Genomic DNA, 22,468 nt, shown 5'->3' on the forward strand with positions numbered 1-22,468 from the left:
CCTAATAGGTCCACAAGTTTGCATGCATTGTAGGCTGTCTTCATTAGGCCAATAATCACAGATACTTGTTGAAGAAATCTGTTTCTTTCACTCTGATATTTAGAGGGACTCAGGGTGAGTCAATAATGTCCCCCATAGAGCACCCAACATGGCCAGCATGAATTCCCCATTAGCGTGCCAGTGATTTCCCCAAACCACTTCTAACAGATGTTGACAGAATGAGACCAGTGGTGGTGAGCAAAATGTTGTCCCCTCCTAGTCTGCCTGCATGAATATTAGTAGGATTTCTCTAATACAAACCCAGTAGCAATTCCCTTTTGAGGAAAAGCCCAATCTCAGAATGAAACAATTCCTTTCGCTATTTTCTTTCAAACCCACTCCTGATGGTAATTGTCACCATCTAAGAACTATGCATGTGGACATTTGGGGGAGTTTCCTCATGGGACATTCTGTTCTCTAAAATTTCAAGGCTCAATTCTATTCTGAATCACTTTGGAAACTTTATTCAATATATCTCTCATGACTGGGTTTGCTGACTGAGATGTACACTTATTTTCTCTACCAAAAGTGTTCAAGTTTCTAGCTCTTTGAAAATCTGATGTCTTCCAAAAGTATAAATCCACACTGAGGTTCATACTGTCGATTTGTAATTTTGGTATTAGGCAGCTGTTTCAAGATTAATGTCCAGCAGCTTTGTTTTTCTTTATTTCCACTTATGTCAGCATAACTGCAATAGCTGTAGCTAGGAGGATTCCAAATTGTAGCTAAACAGATGTCAATTTGAAGAATAAATCCTAAACATTAACACCCTTCACCTGCCAATATTAACCTCATGACTCAAAGAAATTTCTTCTGTGAATCCTATTCATGTTCTTCTTTGGCTACTATCAGTGAAAATGAACAGAAACAAGCAAACAGGGGTTATAAAAATATTTCAAGTTTATAAATGCAGGGATTTAAAAGAAATATAAGGACATTTGAGAAGAAAAATCACAATTTGTAATTTTCTGAATGAATAATCCCCAGATGGGAATCCTCTACCAGTTTTCCTTGATGATTTTGTATGAGAATTTAGGAAAGGGGCAATCCCTGGCTACCAGTTTCAAATGGCTAATAGGGTAAGCAGCCACTGCCGGAACTCCTGCACTCCTGCCTTCTGCCGGGCTCTCTCCCACCTTGGTTCCTCCAGGCCACCCGGCCCTCCCATCATCTCACTACAGTACCATCACGACCTCAGCCAGCAGCCCAGCTGTCCTGCTCCTCCCGCCACTGTTGGCCACTTCCCCAAGGGCTGCTCTAGAAGCTTCCTAATCTCTGGGTCAGGACCTTCCCCTACTGACTCCATGCTGCGTCAGAGTTCAGAGATGTCCTAAGGTGCAGAGGGACTTAGGGATCTCACCAGGAACCTATCATCATCTGTAACTTTCTTTCAGTGGGAGAAACCTTTTGAATTCCACCCAGCTCACTTACAATTGGTCTTCTGGAACATAATCTATTCCTAGCTTGGAGACTGTCTATATATTTAAATTTGACAATGAAAACATTTTACTTAACTAAAAATACTATTTCCTCCAAAGAAAAAAATGTTAAAAGAAATTTGGGTTCTTATAAAAACTATTATCACAGAAATTCAACTGAAGAAAAGATTAGGGGAGAAAATACTTACCACTCATGGTGATTGTCAACAAAAGCAGACATGGGACTTATTTGTACTGTGTATGTATCATTGGCTGAATATTCAAATAAGCCATAATATGGGTTAAAGAGTTCTCTGGACACCAGGAAGAAAAACTCTCTGGAAGGTCCACTGTAATCCAGCCTTTAAAAAAATCCACACACAAGAAAAACCAGTTAACATTTTTTTCTCTATATTGGGCACATTTCCTACAGTTTAGCTTTCTATAGAACACTCATTACAAGTCTAACTGTCCAAAATAAACCGAATAATGCTGATTCCTGAGCTCATCCATGTCTCAACCCAAACTAGCAAAATGGACATTTTTGTGAAGCATACCCAAAGTTAACATCACATAATGAAAAAATAGGCAATATGCTAATAAGTTTAATTGTATAAGTATGTCTAAAAAGGTAAATATTTTAAATGTCTGCAGTGAGGGTATGGGGGAAGGGAGTAAAGTGGGAATGTGTTATTTAAATGGTAAAACTAGAGGGCATCGGCTACATACACACATGGGACAATGTGTTTGCGTGGATCTCTGAGACATTTTTAAATGGAGAGTGAAAGACATGTTAGTGAATTGCTGAGGGGATATTACAGATACTAGGCTAGGCCGCCTAGGGAAATCAGAGGCAAAAAAATGGAATGATAAGGATCAAGTGAAAACTTTAAGTTATAAAACACCAAGGAAATTATAGACAAGAAAAATGAGGGTGTCTAAAGCTTCCTCAGGAAGTTATTTGGAGAAGAAGCTGAAACTCTAGCACCTAAAGTACAGTGAAAATTCCATTTTACTTACAAAGACGTCAGGGTCAAAGTGAAGTACGAGAAACAATTGGGTTAGGTTTGAGGAATGACAAGTGGCCAAGAAGGTCGAAAGCAAAATATTCAGTAAAGAGGAGTAAAGCAATTTGATACGCTGAAATTAAAGTGAAAACTATAAAGTACATCTACCCTGTGATAAAAAGTTAACCCATGGGATCAGAGACAAGAAGGAATGCTGAAGGGGGAATGAAAGCAACAGATAAGTTGGGGAGGTAAGATCTTATAAGACTTCTTTTGGCCATTTTTTTTTCTCTTATGGAATTTCCTCCATGGGCATTACTGTGGGGGAAGTGTGTGTGTGTGTGTGTGTGTGTGTGCGTGTGTGTGCGCGCGTGTGTGTGTGAATGAAAAGAAAAGAAATCATCTGAGTCTTGTTTGTTCAGTGATGGGATTGTGGGGTAGAGAAAAGGACCCTATTATAGGTGGAAGAAGGAGTTGGAATACAATAAGAGAAATAAAATGGCTTTTTTATGTCCTAGTTGAGAGTTTAATAGAAACTACTTAGAGCTGACATTCATATTCTCCTTTTTCAATTTTTGCTATATCTGTATATGTATATACTGTTATTTACCTATTATTTTTCATTAAATCAACTTTAAATTTACTTGCTTTTCCAATGTTGCCTTGTCTTCTACAATATTTATGAAATTATGATGTGCCAGCTTTTTTTCTAATACACAATAATACACATAAATGTTAAGATAAAAAAGTCTGTGTAGTAGCTAAAATCATCTCACACATCACCAGCCCACACTGCACTCGGGGAGATGACAAGTGTAGACTGACAGGAAACCTATGTGTGCAGAAAAATGCAAACACGGCGGACTCTCAGGGCCAAAGAGGCCGAAAGGCGATGACACGGAACTGCCTTCCGGGGCAGCTGAAGAGAATGTGGCTACCCGGTGGCCACAGGCCCATGCTCAGATTCCCCTGGGGACTCCCAAAGCAGGCACACTCTGGCTGCCCGCCCCCCACCCCCACCTCCGGGGGGCAAGAATGCACACTCTTACTCCTCACGAGGAGGCCCCTGCGCTTCCCTGGCTTCCTGCCGCGGACCTAGTTCTGGTCTCTGACGCCACCAGGAACGAGCAGAATACTTCTTCCACTTGAATGTTCTTCACATATTTACAGGTTTTCTTTCAACAAATATTTGAGTGCCTATTATGTTTGGGGTACTAATCTAGACGCTAAAGATATAAAATTTTTGAAAAGTCATTTTTCTGTAGGAATTCTAAGGTTAGCAGTTTCTGTATCCCTGGTCTCTACCCGTTCAGGCCTCCTTGTCTACTCCTGACAAGGCCACTTTTCTTTCAAGGCCGGGCTGGGAATTCCCTAGCCACCCTGGTCTCTCTGCTCTGGACACTCTCCAGTAAGTCAAAGTCTGACCTAGTACTGATCACAACACCCGAGGTGCGGTCTCGTCAGCACAGAGCTTAGAAAGGGCTCTTGCCCTCTCTTCCTGGATGCTTCTCTCCACTAATGCAGCTCAAAATTACCCTGCCTTGTGGGGCAGCCACTTTACTTTGTTGACTCATAATGAGCTAGTCACCAGCTCAAACCTTTCACCTATGCTGCTTTAACCCAGGACTCTCCCATCCTTTCTGCATGTGGCTGTACCTTTTTAACATAAGTACTAAACTATATACTTTTCCCTACTAAATTTTGCTGTGTGAGACTTAGTTCATGTTGTGTACCCGGGTCCCTGTGGATGCAAAACATGTCTCTAAATTTCCTATCCATGGTGAATTTCATCAGCAGACCCTGTGTCTTTCCAGAAATAGAGAATGCCAGTCAAATGCATCTTAGAAGTTTTATTGTGTGCATCCTTTCATTTCATTGCAGAGAAGAGTAAAGGCTAGAAATAGCAGCTTTTCTTTGAGTGTCAACTCCCAATGTTTTAATAATTCTGCACTTGTTAGAATGCATTATAATTATCTGTTTAGGTGTCTGCCTCTCCTATACACACACCTAGACTGTAACCATACTAAGAGCAGGGACTCTGTCTTTCTCATATTTATATTCCAAGTATTCAGCCTGATAAACAGTAGGAGTTTTCTGCGTATTGTTGGATCCATGAGTGGAGCTCTCTGATGCTCTCTAAAGACAATCCAAATATTTATACTCTTATTTGACATCTAGCGGAGTGAATAATTTTTGCACAGGTTTGCCTTTGGGTGGAATGTTGATTCAATACATCAATAGGTTATGCCAGTGCCCAAAGGGCTACTCAGCTGGCACACACTGTTAGAATTCACACAAGTGAGTGATGTTTAGAGAGTTTGGTGCTTGTCATTTCTAGGTCTGATATCTTCTAATATGGGAAAATTTGTTAAAACAACAAAGATGGATCTCACCGATCCCTTTTTTATGATGACAGTTGAATCTGGCTGAAGTTCCCTGAGGATTTAGGTTGAAAAGTAAAACTTTTTTCCCAAGAGAGAACAAAGCTAACAGTTCCTCTAAGAGGAAAAAGTATCTTCCTCAACTGGACAGGTTTTTATCTGCTGGGTTTTAACTCTAGCAGCACTGATGGAGTCATTCTAAAGCCAAGACAGCCATTAGCTTGATTTGGTTATAATCCAAAACCTTCAACTACATATCAGAGAGCAGGTTGTAGATCACACATTATGTATGTCTACCTAATTCAACAAGACATGTCCTAGCAGAGTACCTCCTGCTTGCGCTTCCTGTAACGTCTTAGCAACCATGTCCATATAAATAGTTAATATGACTCATATCACAGGGATCGTTTGTTACATTCCTGTTTTGCCAGTTAGGTTGGTTCCACAGCTAAAGGCTTGGCACGGAAATATGGAAACTCTGGCAATGGGTGTGTAGCACACAACAGCTGCATCGGAGGGCATTTCGGCATAAGCACAGATGTCTTTAGGGTGACAGTGTAATTTTGAGCCCCCTAACATGCTGATAAAGCATTTTAAACACCATCACGTTGTTGGACCAACCACCCAACTTGTTAGTGGCATCCAATATTGGTTAAAATAATTAACTTTATCCTCTTGTTCTTTTTTTTCTAAACAAAAAAATACTGAAAACAAAGCATTTCAGTGGAAGCAGACTATAAAATGAAAGACACTGGCACTGGGAAGTCATACCATCACTTCCTAAGAGACAGAAAGCTTTGCTTTCTTATAGGCTGGTTCAGGCAAAGATGGCCCATGTACCTTCTGATTCACTTTCAGATATTTACAGCAGCAAGGCATTAATTAGTTCTTGAGTCACTTAAGAAGGCCTGGTTGGTGAGTAAGGAATTTGGTGGGCAGTTAATATGACAGTTTCACCTAGGGACACCAAGCCAAAGCTGAGATACAGAAGTACCCTTTTTCAGCAAGGTTTGGGTCATTTACATTGTCCTGCCAAAGTCTCATCTTGGAAGAAAAAAAAGCATCATTATAAAGCTTAATGTGATGCTTTACACATTTCTGAGGAAGAAATGATTAAACTCAGGACCCCAAACAACTTCTAGTAAGGATGAGACCAGTCATACATAAGAGCTACTGGCCATTTTATATGCAGCGACGCAGGAAAACCATTTCAGACCCCATCCTCCCTAGTTGCTTTCATTTGCCTGTCTCAGGAGAAATATCACAAAAAGGGCTCATCTGTTCTTAAAACACCAAACCAAACTGCTCACATCCTCTTCCTAGGCTAAGTGTGGCTTTGCAAAACAGATGATTGATGTCATATGGATAGCACCTTACAAATAGTGGACTCATTCTTTCTTAAAGAAAGGTGCCTTTTTACAGAGTTGGCCATGGAGGAAAAAAGAGGTGAGGCAATCACAGTGTAAACATCCTCTCTTTATCCAGGCCATTATTTCCTTACTGTTTTGGGTACTAAGAAGTTAATGGCCCAGGATGCCTTATCAGAACACAAGAGTTTACCTAGCTATCTTTTGACACAATATAAGCTTTAGTTGCTAGGACTTTTAACTCAGCAGAAAAAGTACACTGAAGAATATGTGGTGCTCTACTGGCCCCCTTTCTAAAGAAGCAGCTTCTAGGTAGACCAAGGCCAAGAGCAGAGGCAGCCACAGTGTGTGGTTTTCCCCCACATTCATCACGCTGACTCAGTTTCCAGCCACTCCACCACTGCTGACACCCCTTCCTTCCCCCTTTGCAAAGGCAGAAAACCAAATTAAATTGAGGGAAATTTTAACAAGAACAGAACTTCGAATTCTGCCCAAATTAAATCACAGTGGTTTGCTTAGAAATTCTCTCTTTCCGTAAGAAGCCAAGCATTTTCACAACATGAAGCATTATTTTAGTGAAAAATAATAATTAGTTAATTGTCAGTGAATATGTTTGCATTAACTGGTTCTAGGATTATTTGTGTATTTTAAAAATAAATATAGGTATCCCTAACATTCTGGGATTAATTCTATCTCACATGTAATTTGTAATTATCCCATGAACTTCTACCTACATATTTTCCCATCATTTCTTTTGACTCAGTTCTTCCATCTCAGGAGCAATCTATATCATGTTTCAGACCTCTGCGAAGAAACAAAGCAGAGCTAAAGTCTGTGAATCTGCTAATTCACACCTTTTTGGAGTACAGGCAGATATAATATTCTTAAAAATAAATCCTTCCTTCTTTCTAAAGGTTTTAGCCAAAGTAAAACAAAGGTTTTACCCTTTGATTGATCTAAAACCTTTAGAAAAGATTTTAGAAAATCTTCCTGAAGGTTTTAGCCAAAGTAAAAACAAAAGGCTTACTTTGAATCCCAATTGTGTTGTTATCTAGTGGACTTTATAGAGTCCACTTCTAAAGTGACTCTATAAAGAAAGACACTGATTATGATAGGTAGAAAATATAATCATAGAGATGGTATCAATAAGAATTGCAAAGTATTTTTTTCCCTTATAGGTAACATAAAGTGGACATCAGAAACACAAAGTAATATACTCTATATGCCAATATCCCTACTAAATTGGACTTTCCACAGAATCAATTGCATATACATATATCTTATAAATATGTATAATATATATAATGTTATATATTATAATTGAAAATATATATATATTTACACACGACACATTTATTACTCTACTGACCTCAAGTATTTATACACATACTAAAAATTACCCTGGTGCCAGTCACTCATCAGACAACAAGAAAATAACAGAAGTCATTCAGAGAAACATTTCCCAAATCTCCCCAAATCCTGACTATATGCTTTCTTTTAATAAATATCTTATTGTAGGATAGTTTTTGATTTACAGAAAAGTTGCAAAGATAGTGTGAAGAATGCCTCACAACCAGTTTTCCTCTTGTTAGCATCTTACATTAGTAGAGTACCTTTCTTAAAATTAATGAACCAATATTGATACACTATTATTAAACTAAAATCCATACTTTATTCATATTTCCTTAGTTTTTATCTAATGCCCCCTTTCCGTTCCAGGATCCCATTCTAAATACCTTATTATATTTAACTGTCATGTTTCCTTCAGCTCCTCTTGGCTGTGACCAAGCCTATTCTACTCAGCCTATTCTGGTTTGGTTTTTGACAACCTTGACAGTGTTAAGGGGTACTGGGAAGAGATCTTGAAGCATGTGCCTCAAATTGGATTTATTTGGTATTTTTTCTTTGTGATTAGGCTGAGTAACGGGCTTTTGGTAGGAAGACTACAGAGGTAAAGGGCCGTTTTCATCACAGCAGTAATACTGAGTACATATTAATAAGATGTATCACTGTTGATTTTAGCCTTGATCACCTAGCATCTCTACCAAAGACTTACTGCTTTTTCCCCTTCCCACACTGTACTACTTGGAAGGAAGTCAATACATGGAGCCCACAATTATAAAGTAGGGACTTGTGCTGAATTATGTGGAATCTTCTGCAGAGGAGATTTGTCTATTCTCCTCCATTTATTTATTTATTTATTCAATCATGTAATTATATCAGTTAAGATATTTATTTTATACTTTTGCTTATGACCCAATACTACTTTATTTTGTTGATCAAATTATTCTAGTTTTAACTATCAGGAGCTCTTTCAGTTGATCTTTGAGTCCCTTTGACATGCCTCTCTCACTGTGGACATTTTTTAATATTTCTTTACTTTCTGGCACTACAAGATACTTTCAGCTCTATCTTCTACATTTCCTGCCCGGGTCCCAGAATCAGCCATTTCTCCAAGGAGCCCCGGTTCCTTTTATTGAAGGATGATGTTAGAAACCAAGATCTGGGCACTAGGTGTATATGTTTTTAAATACCGATTACTACAGCCAGACAAGAAGAACTTACAAAAGGACACATTTTGAGGGCATTAAAATTAACTAAGGGAAAGTGACAGAAAACTTCCAGCTCCATTTTTATAGTTCCATAGAAAAAATTAGGTAGGTTTTTCCACTTTGGGGACTTACTATAATCCTGAAAGAAATGCTATAAACTTTAATTTTAATGTGATAGAATCACTATGTTTGAGAAAGGGCTAAGGCTAAAATAACTTCTAAATTTTATGTTGTTTTAAAGTTTCTTTTTTTCCAGCAACAGTACTACTTTAATCTTTCAAAAGTGTATATGCATTCTCAATGACTTAATACCAAAATAAAGTTAGTATCTAATAATTTACATGTATGATATTGACATGACAAAGCCATGAGACCAGAACTTCCTGGCCCCATTCCAGCTTCAACAAGCCACACACAAAGGGGCCTGATTAAGCTTTTGGTCCTGATGGCCGAGGTCACATTTCAAAGTGTTCTCCCCCTTGTTTTCCCTCTGGGGTTACATGAAGGAGACAGATGAGGGAAGCAGAGGCATTTGGACTTTAGGGGCAATCATATACAGAGGTATCAAGCCCCACTCAGGTTAGGTCCCCTCCTAGCAACGGACATCATCAGTCCAGATCATAGGCAACTGCTTTCAGAAAATCAAGCATGATAAGCATCTGTTCTATTCAAATATAAGTACCAGGGCTACCAAAGACTCTTCCCCATATCTCAGAACCTCAACAAACAGTGCTCCAACACAGAAGGAAGGCAGCTGGAGTTCTGGGGGAGGAACCGCACTCCCATCCAAACCAGACTGGTTATGTAACAAAATACTTGGAATCCCATGCATATCTGTGATTAGGCTAAAAGAATTTGGCTTCATTTTCAATTGTGCACCTGCATCTTTAAGCCAACGAACACAGCTAGAAGTGCATTAACACATGTCAGGAATGGAGGCTCCAGTCTCAAGCAAGCTTCTGCCCAAATGTTGTCATGTTACATTGTTTCCCCATATAGTACTTTACTTTAATCTAGTCATAGCTGGAAGACTATAAGCAGTACATGTGACAAGAGCAGAAGTTATCAGTCACTGACTTGGAAGAGTGAAAAGATCCATAGGTAGGAAAAATTCACAGAGATCAGAGTTCAGGAGTTCTGGCTGACATCCCCGTGTTGGTCCAAGAGTCTCGGATGAAAAACAAAAGGCTTACATTTGAATCCCAATTGTGTTGTTATCTAGTTCCATTAGCACATCTAGTTATTTTAAACTTTGGAGCCTCTGTTTCTTCAACTGTATGGTTGAATTTGATAGCTAACAATACTCCAATTCCATAATCTAACACACTTTATTCCTGGGCATGACTGAGGGGGCAGCTTTAAAATGATCCAAGTCCACCAGAGTGAAGACACCCAGAGCCCAGGTAATGGCTTCTTAAGTGCACTCTGGAATTGGCTGGCTTACAGAGAAGCTGCTGAGACTCTACTCAGACCTGTAATGAGGAAAGAGGATGGGGTCTGGGAGAGATGGGAGCTGTCATCTCCTGGAGTTATATAACAACTGTTACATCTACTTGGCTGCAGTGAACCCTGTGTGGGAGTCCCCACTTCTGCATTTCCTAACCCTTATCTGTATGCGCACACTTACGGAAGAGTCATGGAAGGTTGGAGACATTTGTTTATGGCAGGTAGGAGGGTTGCCAACCCGGAGGAAGAGGAAAACTGGGGCAGAGAAATAAGAACCAAGGCCCAAGAGTTATTGCAGTGGAGGCTTTCTGGTAGAGCAGCAGGATTCTGATTTGTGATTCCGAAACTGAGCTTATTTCACAGGTGAAGTGCATCCACTCATATCTCAGTGTAGGGAACAAGATCAGATGTTAAAATGCAGTTCTTGATTTTTTTCCTCAAAGCCTCACTTTTTCTCTGTGAGAGAGAAGAAACCAGACTTCTGTTCTCAAAAATGATGTATAGTTACAGCGTTTACCAAAGAATTTCTATGTCAAATGATTTAAAAACCAGAGGAAGCCTTAAAAAAAAAGCTGAGAAGTTGAAGTGTATGAGAATGGCATTTCCTGCCAGAAGGATTTCCTGTTTCAGGCAACCGCAGCGACCATGTGGTGAAACATCCGCTCCGCAGCCACAGCCTGTGTTCTCCAGGCCACTTCTCTGTTCTACTCACCCTTCCTCCCCGACGAACGTGACATACAGCTTATTTCTCTGCAGGTCTTTTCTGGAGTAGCCCATAATCTGATTAAAAGCATCTTCTAGTAAGTGATCTCTTCTGATAATTAACCTGTCCATAAAGAGACAATTTGAAAAATACAGATTATTTCCTAATCCTTACCTTTCTACCATTTACCATAACCAGCTAAGTGAAAAGTGGAGTGACTTAATCCAACGCTATCTGCATGCAGACACTTCGCTTGCCTTTAACTGTTAACAGCATTAGTAAAAGTTATGTAAGAGAATCATTGGTAAATAGAGCACCCCACCTATGACTTGTAAACACAACTCAAGTCCTTCCTGAATGGTCCAATCAATTTATCCCAGAAGGAAAATGATTATAGAACAATACAACTTTGGTTTAGTAAAGGAAGAACCCTATGAGGTAATGTTTGAAGCCTGCATGCACCTAGACAAGGAATTCAATTCACTAAGTGCCCAGAGAGATGACTGAGAACAAGAATAAAAACAGTTCTCCACATCCTCCAAAGCAGAAGGGTTACACTTGTGCTTAATTTAATTTCAAGTTAAGTGACTCTCAAGATTCCCTAAGAGACAGACACAAATGAATGACACTTGCCACCAATTAATCGACTTGTGATGGTGACAACTGAAGTCATCCTTCTGCAAATATCAGTTTGCCTTTAATGCCAATAGGACTAGAAAGGGAGCTGATAGGGAGGTCAAACACAGGAAGCTTGATCAAGACCTTCCTCAGTGAAGCGTGAGAAAGGCAAAGCTCAGAGGGGTACGGTGCTTGGGCAGGTTGACGTGTTCTGAGGGTGATGAAAGTGGAACTTGCGAATAGAGTCAAGCCAGTCCTCTCTGCGGGGTGTTGGGCTGGTCATGAACCTCCTTTCAGGCACCCCAGGCAGTGCAACCCCTCCCTGCTCTGTCCTCTCTCAGTGGCACAGTGATTGATATCTAGTGGGCACACGGGACAGGGGTGGAGGTGGAGATGAAGGAGGTAAGGGTAAGTAGGGAATGAAGACAATTCTAGCCCAGACAACATGATGATATTTCAGTGTCCTTGTTTAAAGGGAAGCAAACAAAGAAAAGGCAGAAACAACATTCATGACACATTTCACTGGACAAGTGAAGTTAGAACTGAGCACAGGGTTCCTACATGCAGGTCAGCTCAGCAGACAGTGATGTGCAATATAGGACACTGTGGTAGCCTTATAGCTAATGAATATACTAAAAGACAACAAATACTTTGCAGGAGAAAGAAAAATCAACTTTTTATTTTGCTGTACTTTTGCACGGCATGTGATATTCTTCACTGTTTGTTTTAAAAACCTTAAGCTAAATCATGCTTAATTCCAGAATTATGTTTTAGATGACCCAGTAATTTATACATGCCAAAATAATCATGCCTACTAGAACAAAGACTGGTCATCCCAAGTTACAGTGAATTTCCCAACTGCATCCCATCCTTTCACCATCAACAAACCCTATGGTTTGTATCACTTTGACTTACTTTAATTTCCCTGGGCCTTGTCCATATCCTTTAGTCTCTAACTTCCTGTAAAAGTTCCTTAGTTTGGCCTCAAAATCTCGCTTGTAAGGAGCTGGAGCCCGGGCATTGGCACGCTGAGTACCTACAGCAAACCAGAAAAAGAGAAGGGTTTGGATTTGTACAGTGTCCTGATGTTCATCCCAACACCATGAAAAATATAACCATGGGGCTGAGACCACCACAGTCAGCAAGTAAAAGGAGGCAATCCTTTTAGTTCGCCCACTTTTCACTTCTCCAAGTTGAAGGCTGTAACAGACTAACAAAGGTCTTTAAGGTTGTCTTCTTTTGGCCTTTTGCTTAAGAGTAACAATTCTGTCTGGATGTTACAGTGATGCCCATGTGTTGGTCAACTGTTTCTTCTTTCAGTCCAAACTGAGTCAAACAGAGTTACTCATGTTTAATGGTAACTGTTCAGGGTGGAATATTTTTGCTTGCTGCTGAGATGCTATCACAGCAACTAGACAGGAAGTCGCAATGTGAAAGTAGGTGGTATATAAAACAAGAATGGTGACTTTCCATACTTCATGAAAAACCTACAGAAAGTACTTTTAGATAAATGCTATAAAACTCAGAGTTATTTTAGACACATAATTACATACATTTCATATTGCAAGGTAGAATAATCTTGATATAAAAACAGAAATTAAACATATTTGCAGAAGGCACATGTTGCACAAGACACATGTTGCACACTCCTGATTGCATGAAGAATAAATAATACTGCTACTCAATATTAATATGTGCCAAGTGCTGTGATTATCTACAGATTTTCTAAAGATGTTTTATATGTCATCCAATGTCAAGTATCACTAATAAGACATAAAAAGCAACACAGTTTGTTCCTCTTTCCATTGAAAAATCTGGCTTTATGTCACCAGGTGACTAAGCTGAGATACAGAACTGATGAAGAATATGGGAATCAGACACACAGAGCCAGGACAAAAACACTGAATATTCCAATAAATATTTCACAACATAATGAAAGAAACCAGAGAACAAAAATTTTGAAGTCTTGTGCATTACCTACCATGTAAACTCACCAAATATTTCTTTAATGAATCAACTAAGTTGATTGCTCATTGCAATTTCTCATTGCTAATACTGTGTTAGATTCAGCAACAGATGCTCAAAATGAATAGGCTGGGGTTGCTGGAGTAGAAATTTTGGTTGGGAAGACAGAAATAAAACATGTCATATAATTAGAGAAACAATTAAGTCCTAAACTAGATGGTATACAGAGTATAAAGCGGAGACAAAACTATGCTCTGAGGCTGTATCCAGGCCTAAAGATCTATTTTGTTTGCCATACAATCATTTTTAAATATTTTAAATTAGTGTCCAACATTTAAAAACTAGGAGATTTCAAGAAAAAAATAATAATCTAGATTTTTCTCTTGAAAATTATGTGGGAACTCTTGCACCACTGGCTTCATTTTCCCACTGCTACAGTAGGTAGCTGCTCCATTAGATGAAGCTTGTGTTCTCCATATGCCACAGCCATTCGGTGACACTGGCTGCTTGGCCTGCTTGGTATTTGCATTTAGGATCAGGGTCACAGAAATAATAAATGAGGATAAGTGGAGATCAAAATGGAAAAGGCCTGGGAGAGAGGCTTTATTGGCTCAGCCCTCATAAATAGAGGGCAATCTGTAGCTATACTGGGGGAGGGCAGCAAGAGCTGGAAGAAGCACGAATGCATGTTTACAAGCCACCAAGGAGACCCTGCTAACCTAGAGCATAGGGGGAGCACAGGGGAGTAATGGGAAATTAAACTGGTCAGAAGGTTGGAGCCAAATTATGAGAGGAATTAAAAAAAAAACCTAGCTAAGGAGTCTGGGCACCATGAACAGTGGGAAGCTTTACAGGTTTTTGAGCAAGGGAATAACATACATATGATGTTATATTTGAGAAATGATTTTCAAAGTATGTGGAGTGGACTCAGGATGAGAAGGGGGGAAGGAGACTGGAGGGAGTAGACCTTGCAGCAACGCAGGCCTGAGGAGATGAGGCTTAGGCAGGACAGTGATTGCTCAGAGAAACACGCACAATGCAGAATGAGAACTGGCAAGAGTAGATCAGTGAGAAAGAAAGACAGGAAGCTCTGATACATAGCACAGTTTTTAAACAATAACATAGCTTTCATTTGTTAAGTGTCTGCTATGCATTGGGACCATGCATTTCATATTGAGGATCTCAGCAAAGTCTAAGTCCATGAAGCAGGCATTATGATTAGTACCATCATCACTACCACTTTGTAACTACAGAAACTGCAGTCATATGTTGGTGAATGGTAGGTTTGGGGTTTGAGCCAGGTCTGTCTGGTGCTACAAGGAGTGTGGAAAACGATGCTGTTAGACAGAGACATGTGAAGCTTTATACATACTGAGCTGGAGTAGACAGCTGTTCAGGTGGATATATTAACAGGCACTGGAAAATACAGTATTGGGATTTTGATGAGAGATGAGGGCCACAGTTGGGAATTAAATGAGTGAGTGTATGCATGGTGCTTCGCACAGTGCTTTCAGGTAAGAAGCCCCATGCAGTTGTTAGGTGTTATTGTTATCCATATAGAGGCAAGTACTAAAGATATGGGGAAACGTGTTGGGGTTTTAGGAATGAATTTTAATAAAACTGGCTAGTGATCAATATGTCCAGAGGTTTATTTGCATAGGTATGAGTCTTTTGCCCAAAAAGCTAAGAGCTGTGCCATAAAGGTAACATATAAACTTGACATTAAAAGGTCAAGGATGCAGAAGAGACTCCTAGGTAGTGGTTCTCAATCTTTACTGCACAGTAGACGCACTTAGGCAGCTTTAAAATTTTTTAAATGTTCAGGCCACATCTAAGTGAATGACAGCAGAATCTGAATGGGTGGGACCTAGGCAGTAGTGTCTTATGTAGCTCTCCAGATGACTCCAGTATGCAGTCACAGTTGGGAGCCATTATCCCCTACAGAACATTCAAATGCAACCAGTGAAACACCTGGGCAGCATCCAGAGACCAACAGGGGCGAAGATTCCAGTATACTTGAAAGGCATCATTTGCAACATGAAGGAACATGATCTCTGGGAGCACAAGCCTGCTCTCTTGGAAGGTCAAAGAACAGCGCAGTGCAGCACAAGAGGATAAAGCTGTCAGGGCTGCGGCCTGAGAAACTGCAGACTAATAAACCCAGACAGCTCAGAAAGTAGCAGTAATGAATCAGCTTTCAAGAGGACAATCACTGATGGGGAAGAGGACAAGGAAGAACAAAGGACTGAGTGAAGATCTTTCAGGACTCAAAAGAAACATGATTCTTCAAGAGTTGATTACCTTAAAAAAAATGACAGCACATATACTATTGCTGTATAATTTAAGATGTTTAAAAGGGTGTGGGAAATGCCAAAATGCATTCCATCAATACCAATACAGACCCTTAATAAAAATTAGCTCTGATTTCATTTATAGTCTAGATAAAGGGATTTGATTATGGAGGCTCTGGAGACAGAAACTGTTCAATGCAAACATTCTTCTGCTAATAGTTGTAGTAAGAAAAAGGTCATTTATACATTACTTCATGTTTTAAAAATTACAGTAAAGTATGTTCTTGGCCCTTGTCAAATTCACAATGTACATCAGGGGCAACTGCCAAGAAATTCCAGGGAAGGAATGATGTTACTTCTACTTTGGAAATCAAAGATTGTTTTGGAAGATTAAACTAATAGAACCACAACTGCAAGTGAAGTTCTAGGATATAATACTCCTACAGAGAAAGTAATGTTACGGTCACTACTGTCTTAGAAAAGGAAGTTAGACATAAAAAGGTCAATTTAGGAAGTGATCAAAGGAAGGGCTGACTTCATAGGTAGTAAGCACTATGTTAATTATTTGCAGGAGAAAATTTCAGTAACAGACATTAGGATATTTTTTTTCTGTATCATGCTAGGCAGACCTAAAGTGTTTCCAAATAGTGCTACACTATTTCCATTTACTGTTATAGAACTGAATAATTAATACAAACTACAGAATTCGACCTGACCATGCTTGACGTGATACTAGAAAAATCTTGGTGTCAAACTGCTGAGAAGTCTGGGTCTTTTTTGATTCCAGATACGTCACTAGGAACCCAGACCACTTTGATGACCAGCTGTCACTCTGCGCTGCACAGGCTGGAGCTCAGCCTGATCCCGCACAGCTCCAGACCTCCGGACGGGGATGGCTCAGAAGCCCACTTCTTTCCTGGCTCACTTTCTAAAAACAACTCTGTGACATTTTTTTTTAAACAATTCCCTGCTACTGAGTGAGAACAAAAGCATTACAATAATGTCTGGAAGACTCTACCTTTTGGAACACGGGGAAATAGAAATTATGGGGGAAAAAACATTTCCAAAGTAGGTGGCGCCAAGCCCAAGTACTCAGGTCCTTGCGTTTTGCCTCCTACTCTTAGGGAAGTGAAAGGCCCTCAGCTCATTGTTTTGGGCTTGCTGATGCTGTCGTTTACATGCCATTTATTTTTTTAAAACTGACTTAATCATCTCATTTCTCAGACCCTGGCAAATCAGAAGCAATTTATTAAAAGGGGACCCTGAAGGGCATCCCGATAGCATTGGGATAGGGACAAGGGAGACTAATGCCACCAGCAAAACAAAGACAAAAACCTTCTATGCAGTGACAGAGACACTATTTGGCTGTCCCTTAGTCTCTGGATGACAACTTGCTCATCCCCACACCCCAGGGAGCAGCCTTCATTGGTGCTGTTTGGGACCTACCTCATCTCTGTGGGGCTGAGCAATGAAGGGATAGAACATTTTTTCTAAAAATAAGGACAAAGCTGCTTCAGGGCTGTGGGAAAGCTGGAGGAAGGGAGAGGGAAGGGAGTGAAGGAGGGAAGAGAGCGACACACACACACACACACACACACACGGTGGCGGAGGGAAGAGAAGAGAGAATATTTGTGACAAGAACAGGAGATGAGATAAACAACAGTGATGATGCTAAGACTTTGGAGGGAGAAAGAGGAACAGAGGATCCTTAAGGAGTCGCCCTGTGTTGGGAGAGAGAATTCTCTCTTGCATCTCGTGCTTTCAGGACCACCTTCAGTAAAGGAACACGCGGCTCTTCCGCAGCTCCGGTCTGTTTCACTTCTGCCAAGTGTGACCCGGTGCTGGTACTAGCTTCCAGAGAGTCCAGTCTATCCAAGTAACAACAGTCTGGGCAATGATCGCCTGCAACCATGAACTACCCTCAGTGCACTGCGTACAGGGAAGCAGGGAGAAAACCATGCATTTATGAAAGAGTTTCAGCAAACAGTGGGTTAAATAAAATCTGGCACTTAAAGCCACAGCTTAGGTTACATGGAAAATTCACCAAAGTGAGCGCATCTCCAACAATATCAGATAAATTAGGTGTTACCGCATTTAAATTCCTAGAAATGTGTGGCTACAAAAGGTCCTTAAAAGAACTTCTGGGTTCCATATTTGGCATAATAAACCAAAGATTTTTTTCTTTCTGGAATAGCTAAGGTCTAGATTGGCATTATAATGATCTTAGCAAAACAAACGTTCACATTCCACAGTTTCAACAAATTTTAGGTGAACACTCTAACAACTGTAAAAAGCAGTTAGTCAAAGTTTCCAAAGCCCCTCTCCCTTACATGGAAAGACATGTAAATGTGCTTAGAATGAGGAAGAGAAAGTTTACCAGGTTCCTAGGTGCTCTGAAAGAAGATTATTCAAATCTCTTCTTGTTGTAATACTCACAATATTATTCTCACAGCATTGAAGGGATAACATTCTTGTCATAGGAAGGAGGATTAGACCACTTTAAAAATTTTGTTCAAAATGTTTTAAAAAAACTTTAGGAATACTGGTAGAAGGACAGGCTACTGTACTTAAAGAAATAAGATTGCTCCACAGGGTAAATGAGGCCAGCTGGTCCTCGGCTCGTGTCATGTGGAATCGGTTACAGCTACTTCCATTGATATCAGGCAGTACATCCCCATTTCAAGATCAAATAAAGCTTGCTGAGAGAGAGCAGGCCAAAAATATGGAGCTGATTCTTTCTGAAAATTAAAACCACCACAAACACTGCTAGCAATTTAGATATATCTGGGGTCTCCATGTCTTTGGAAAATACTTAATTCTAAATACGCTTTCAGAATGCAATTTATTACCACCGCGGATTACTCCATGTACATTTGTGATGCTAAGTGACAAGAAGTGAACTGAGTCCCCATTTACAATTTTCATACAGTCTCGGAGAATGTTCAGCCAGTCCCCAAGAACACATGCCTTTGTATGGCTTGGAAGGGAGAAAATCTGGTGATCTACCTTCTTCTCAGGGAGGATGGGCCACAGAAAAAGCCTGGAAAGGAAAGCCTTGACTGGAATGAACAATAATCTATACAGCTTCATTTCTTTAACCATTAAACATCAGTTTAGGGAAAACCCATTTAAATTTCATCACAGGGTTGAGTTAAGATAAAGACAGAATGATTCAATATCTAAGCAGCCAGTGCTGCAAATCAGGAAGAAATGGATTTATGCATTCCAGTTACTAATTGTTCAAATATTAACAAACTATGCTTCTCACAATCAGACTTCCAGAAAAAAAGAGAAAGGGGATAAATTAACCTTTATTAGATGCTTATTATGTTCCAGGTTCCAGGTGAGGTGTTCTTCAAATAACAATGGGAGGTGATTACTATTAGCCTCCACACACAGTTGGTAAAGACTGAGGCCTTTATCAGTTATTCCTCTACACCTTTAAACTTCCCTGTAGTGTCGTATGCTTATTTCTTTTCATCTTGTATCATCAAAATGGCATTCCAAGTTGCCCTGTGCTTTCGCTCCCCAGCTGACCTGTGCTTTGCCTCCAGGGTCCTGCTTTTCCACAGACCTGAACTGCGCTGGCTGCTGCTTTGCCTCATTCAATGAACCACTCTTATTCCACTCACATCTTCTGACCTTTGCACACACACAAGCTCAACTTCCCCATCCTAAAATCCCTGCCTTAACTCTTCTATTAATTATTGTCCTACCTTTTTTTTCACCCCCATACTTCATAAAAAGAATATTCTATATATACTCTTGGCTCCATTTTGCATCTCACATCATTCTGTACCTGGTCACATTCCAGTTTATGACCTATTACTTCATGGAAACTTCTCAGGCAAAGGCCCTATAAAACTTCATGACTTTCACATCTAATGACCTCTTCTCAGGCCTTATCCTTCTTGATCCTTTTGAGGATTTCACTCAGTTAACCATTCCCTCTTCTTTGGATCCTGCCCTTCCTGGAGAGACATTCCTAATTATCTTCCAAAATCCATTGGCTCTCTTTCTTTCACTTGCTCCTCTATCTCATCCCACCCCTTCAACACTGGAGTTCCTCATGTTACCATCCTCTCTTTTTCTCTTCTTTCAAAGACTTGTCCTCACTAGTTTCTCTAATCTACATTCTGGAGTTCGACTAGGAATGCCCATATACCTAACCACCAACCTTTCCTGTGCTCCATGACTGTCTTTTCCAGTTGTCTCTGGGTATCTCTAGTTGGATGAGCCAAAGATTTCTCAACAGAACATGTTCAAAACCAAACTCATTTAACACCTCCCCACAAGTCTAATCTTTTTCCTTTCTGGTGAATAGGGTTACCATCACCCTCGCAGTCCAGGTTGTAAGGATCTCAGAATCGTCCCTAACTGGACTCTAAGTCCTGGTATCTCCACATCCAATATATCCTTTGACTTACATCCCTTTTCTCTTTCACCATGAGTCTGGCCCTTTATCATGTCACCTTGGTTAATGCAATAGCCTCCCAAGTGGTTTCTCTGACTCCAGTTTCTCATCTTCTAACCCATCCTCTATACTGCCACCAAATCTATCTTTGTAAAACAGGATATTCCTCTGTAAATTTTTAGTGCCTCCATATGGAGTACAAAGGAAGGCTTCAATGATCATCTGGCTCCAGCCTATCTTCCCAACCTGAGCTTTGAGAATTTGCCTTCAGTTGTATCTCTGTTGATTTGCCCTAAACTACTTTCATGCTTCTGTGGCTTAGCTTATGTTACTCATTTACCTAGAATATCCTTCTTCCTTTGGTCCACCTGGTAAACAGATATTCATCATCCTTCAAGGCTCTCCTTCATACCTGTTATTTTCATCTTTTCCCAAACACCCTACCCCTAGTCTTGAAGGAAGAATTGTTCCCATACATCTCTTCATTACAGGATTAACCAGAGTTTTACGGCGTCATTTGTTGCCTCACTGCCCCAGCATGACTCCTTCAAAGGCAGAGGCTGTATTTTCATCCTTGCAGCACCAGGGTCTAATTCAGTGCTCGGATCATAGCTGGATGCTCAATAAATCTGTGTTGAATGAACAAATTAATAGACCTTTTCCTGTGTGCAGTATTAGGATGCAGCTTCATTATCGTAGCAATATGTGGGAACACATGTTATATATTAACATACAGCAGCTTTTAGTGATATATATGGAATTTGTATTTCCATTAAAATAAATTCTGATAGCTGTTAAAGTGTGAACAATACATTGCCTGTAATAAGGATAAACATAGTGATATTCTGTCAACATCATGACTACCTTCCTTTAAAAAACTCAGTTGCTAAGCCACCATTCATTCATTCATCCATCCACTCCCTCATTCACACCAACATCTTTCAAAAAGCATTTGAAGTTAAAAATTTTAGTCTGTTTCATTTATCAACATGTTCTACCTGCCCATGTGTCTCTAACCTTCTTATCTACTTAAATAATTAGCGATATTGCAAGGAAAAACTATCCAAGTCCATTCAACTGATTAATTTTAATTCTGTATTATTTCTTGAGTAGAGATTTCTTTTTATTAGTCATTGAATCGGTCTCCTAACCAGAGCTTTTTAAACCCAAAGAGCTAAGATGCATTGTGTACTCCAATATCTTCCAAGATACTTTAGGCATTATATAACTTAATAACAAGTAAATTCTGTATCTGAGTGTATCATACTGCTAACATTTACCTCCTATTCTGGAATGTCATTATTTTCCTGTCAAAATGAATCCCCATGAAAATAGCCAGTTTTAAGAAACAAGAAGTGGCACATAATACTAAACATGTACCCAAAGTTTCCCTTAGTGTCCTTCATGAAGGACAGAACGTCTGACTTTAGGGCTAACCTCTCAGAGACTTCACTGCAGGAGCAGGTGGACTCACCTGGAGAGTTCTGGGGAGAGGACACGGGAGAGCCACGGGGAGACTGACAGTAGCTGGGGTGGAGTAAGGCATGTGGAGGCACATAAGACATTATCTCTTCTTCAAATAAACTGGGGAAAGACAAGACACAAAATGCAAATTTTAGCCACAGGAGGGAATAAGCCCTGTTTCCATGATGGGTAAGAGTCGATCTCTGTCCTATCCCGTCCGAGGTCCAGTTCACATTCTAAAGTGAGCACTTGTCCCCTTTTTCCTATAGGCAGTTCTTGGGACCAAAGAGCTGGCTGTTGCAGCTTTTGAGAAACCTGTGGTTAGTTGCCTGTTTCCCTACCAGTTTTAGACAATATTATTTCTATTTTGCCACTTCAATATGTAATTTGGGTTTTACACATTTTGACATGGGTATTTTCTCTTTGAAAATACCATCCAGGTTTTTATATTTGGGAATAAGATTCAAACATAAGAGACAATGTTTATTGAGAACCCATAATAGATAGACCAAGTACATTCTATATCTTCATTCCAAGAAATATACAACAGGGTTTCAACCTTCCAATAGCTTAGGATTTAATTGAAGAATTAAAAGCAAAATAAAACAAAACACCTCCGAAATAATTACAACTGCTAAATAACTGGCTGTTTCATTTACTCTGACTTTATTATGTTTTTTCAAATGAAAGGATTTTGATCTTAGATTACTCAATCTAGTGTCTTCTTTTTCCTCCACATTGAAATTGGTTTCTAATATTCTCCTAAAATATAGTATCCAGGGATCTGAGATCTTGGAATCCCA

At 39.8% G+C, this 22,468-nt stretch overlaps 1 protein-coding gene across 3 annotated transcripts in view; it reads right to left on the reverse strand.

Annotated features, from left to right (window-relative positions):
• HECW2 (HECT, C2 and WW domain containing E3 ubiquitin protein ligase 2) overlaps window positions 1-22,468 on the reverse strand; it is a 343,025-nt gene that overhangs the window by 27,123 nt on the left and 293,434 nt on the right. For all 3 annotated transcript variants that reach the window (XM_057503729.1, XM_036927906.2, XM_057503730.1), the window contains 4 exons: window positions 21,676-21,785; window positions 12,447-12,567; window positions 10,923-11,036; window positions 1,667-1,819 (listed from right to left, as the gene is read on the reverse strand). In XM_057503729.1, coding sequence (XP_057359712.1) covers window positions 1,667-1,819; window positions 10,923-11,036; window positions 12,447-12,567; window positions 21,676-21,785 — 498 coding nt within the window. The remainder of the gene's footprint in view (window positions 1-1,666; window positions 1,820-10,922; window positions 11,037-12,446; window positions 12,568-21,675; window positions 21,786-22,468) is intronic.

The sequence above is a fragment of the Manis pentadactyla genome, chromosome 6, assembly GCF_030020395.1.
Source record: "Manis pentadactyla isolate mManPen7 chromosome 6, mManPen7.hap1, whole genome shotgun sequence".
Taxonomy (NCBI): Eukaryota; Metazoa; Chordata; class Mammalia; order Pholidota; family Manidae; genus Manis; species Manis pentadactyla.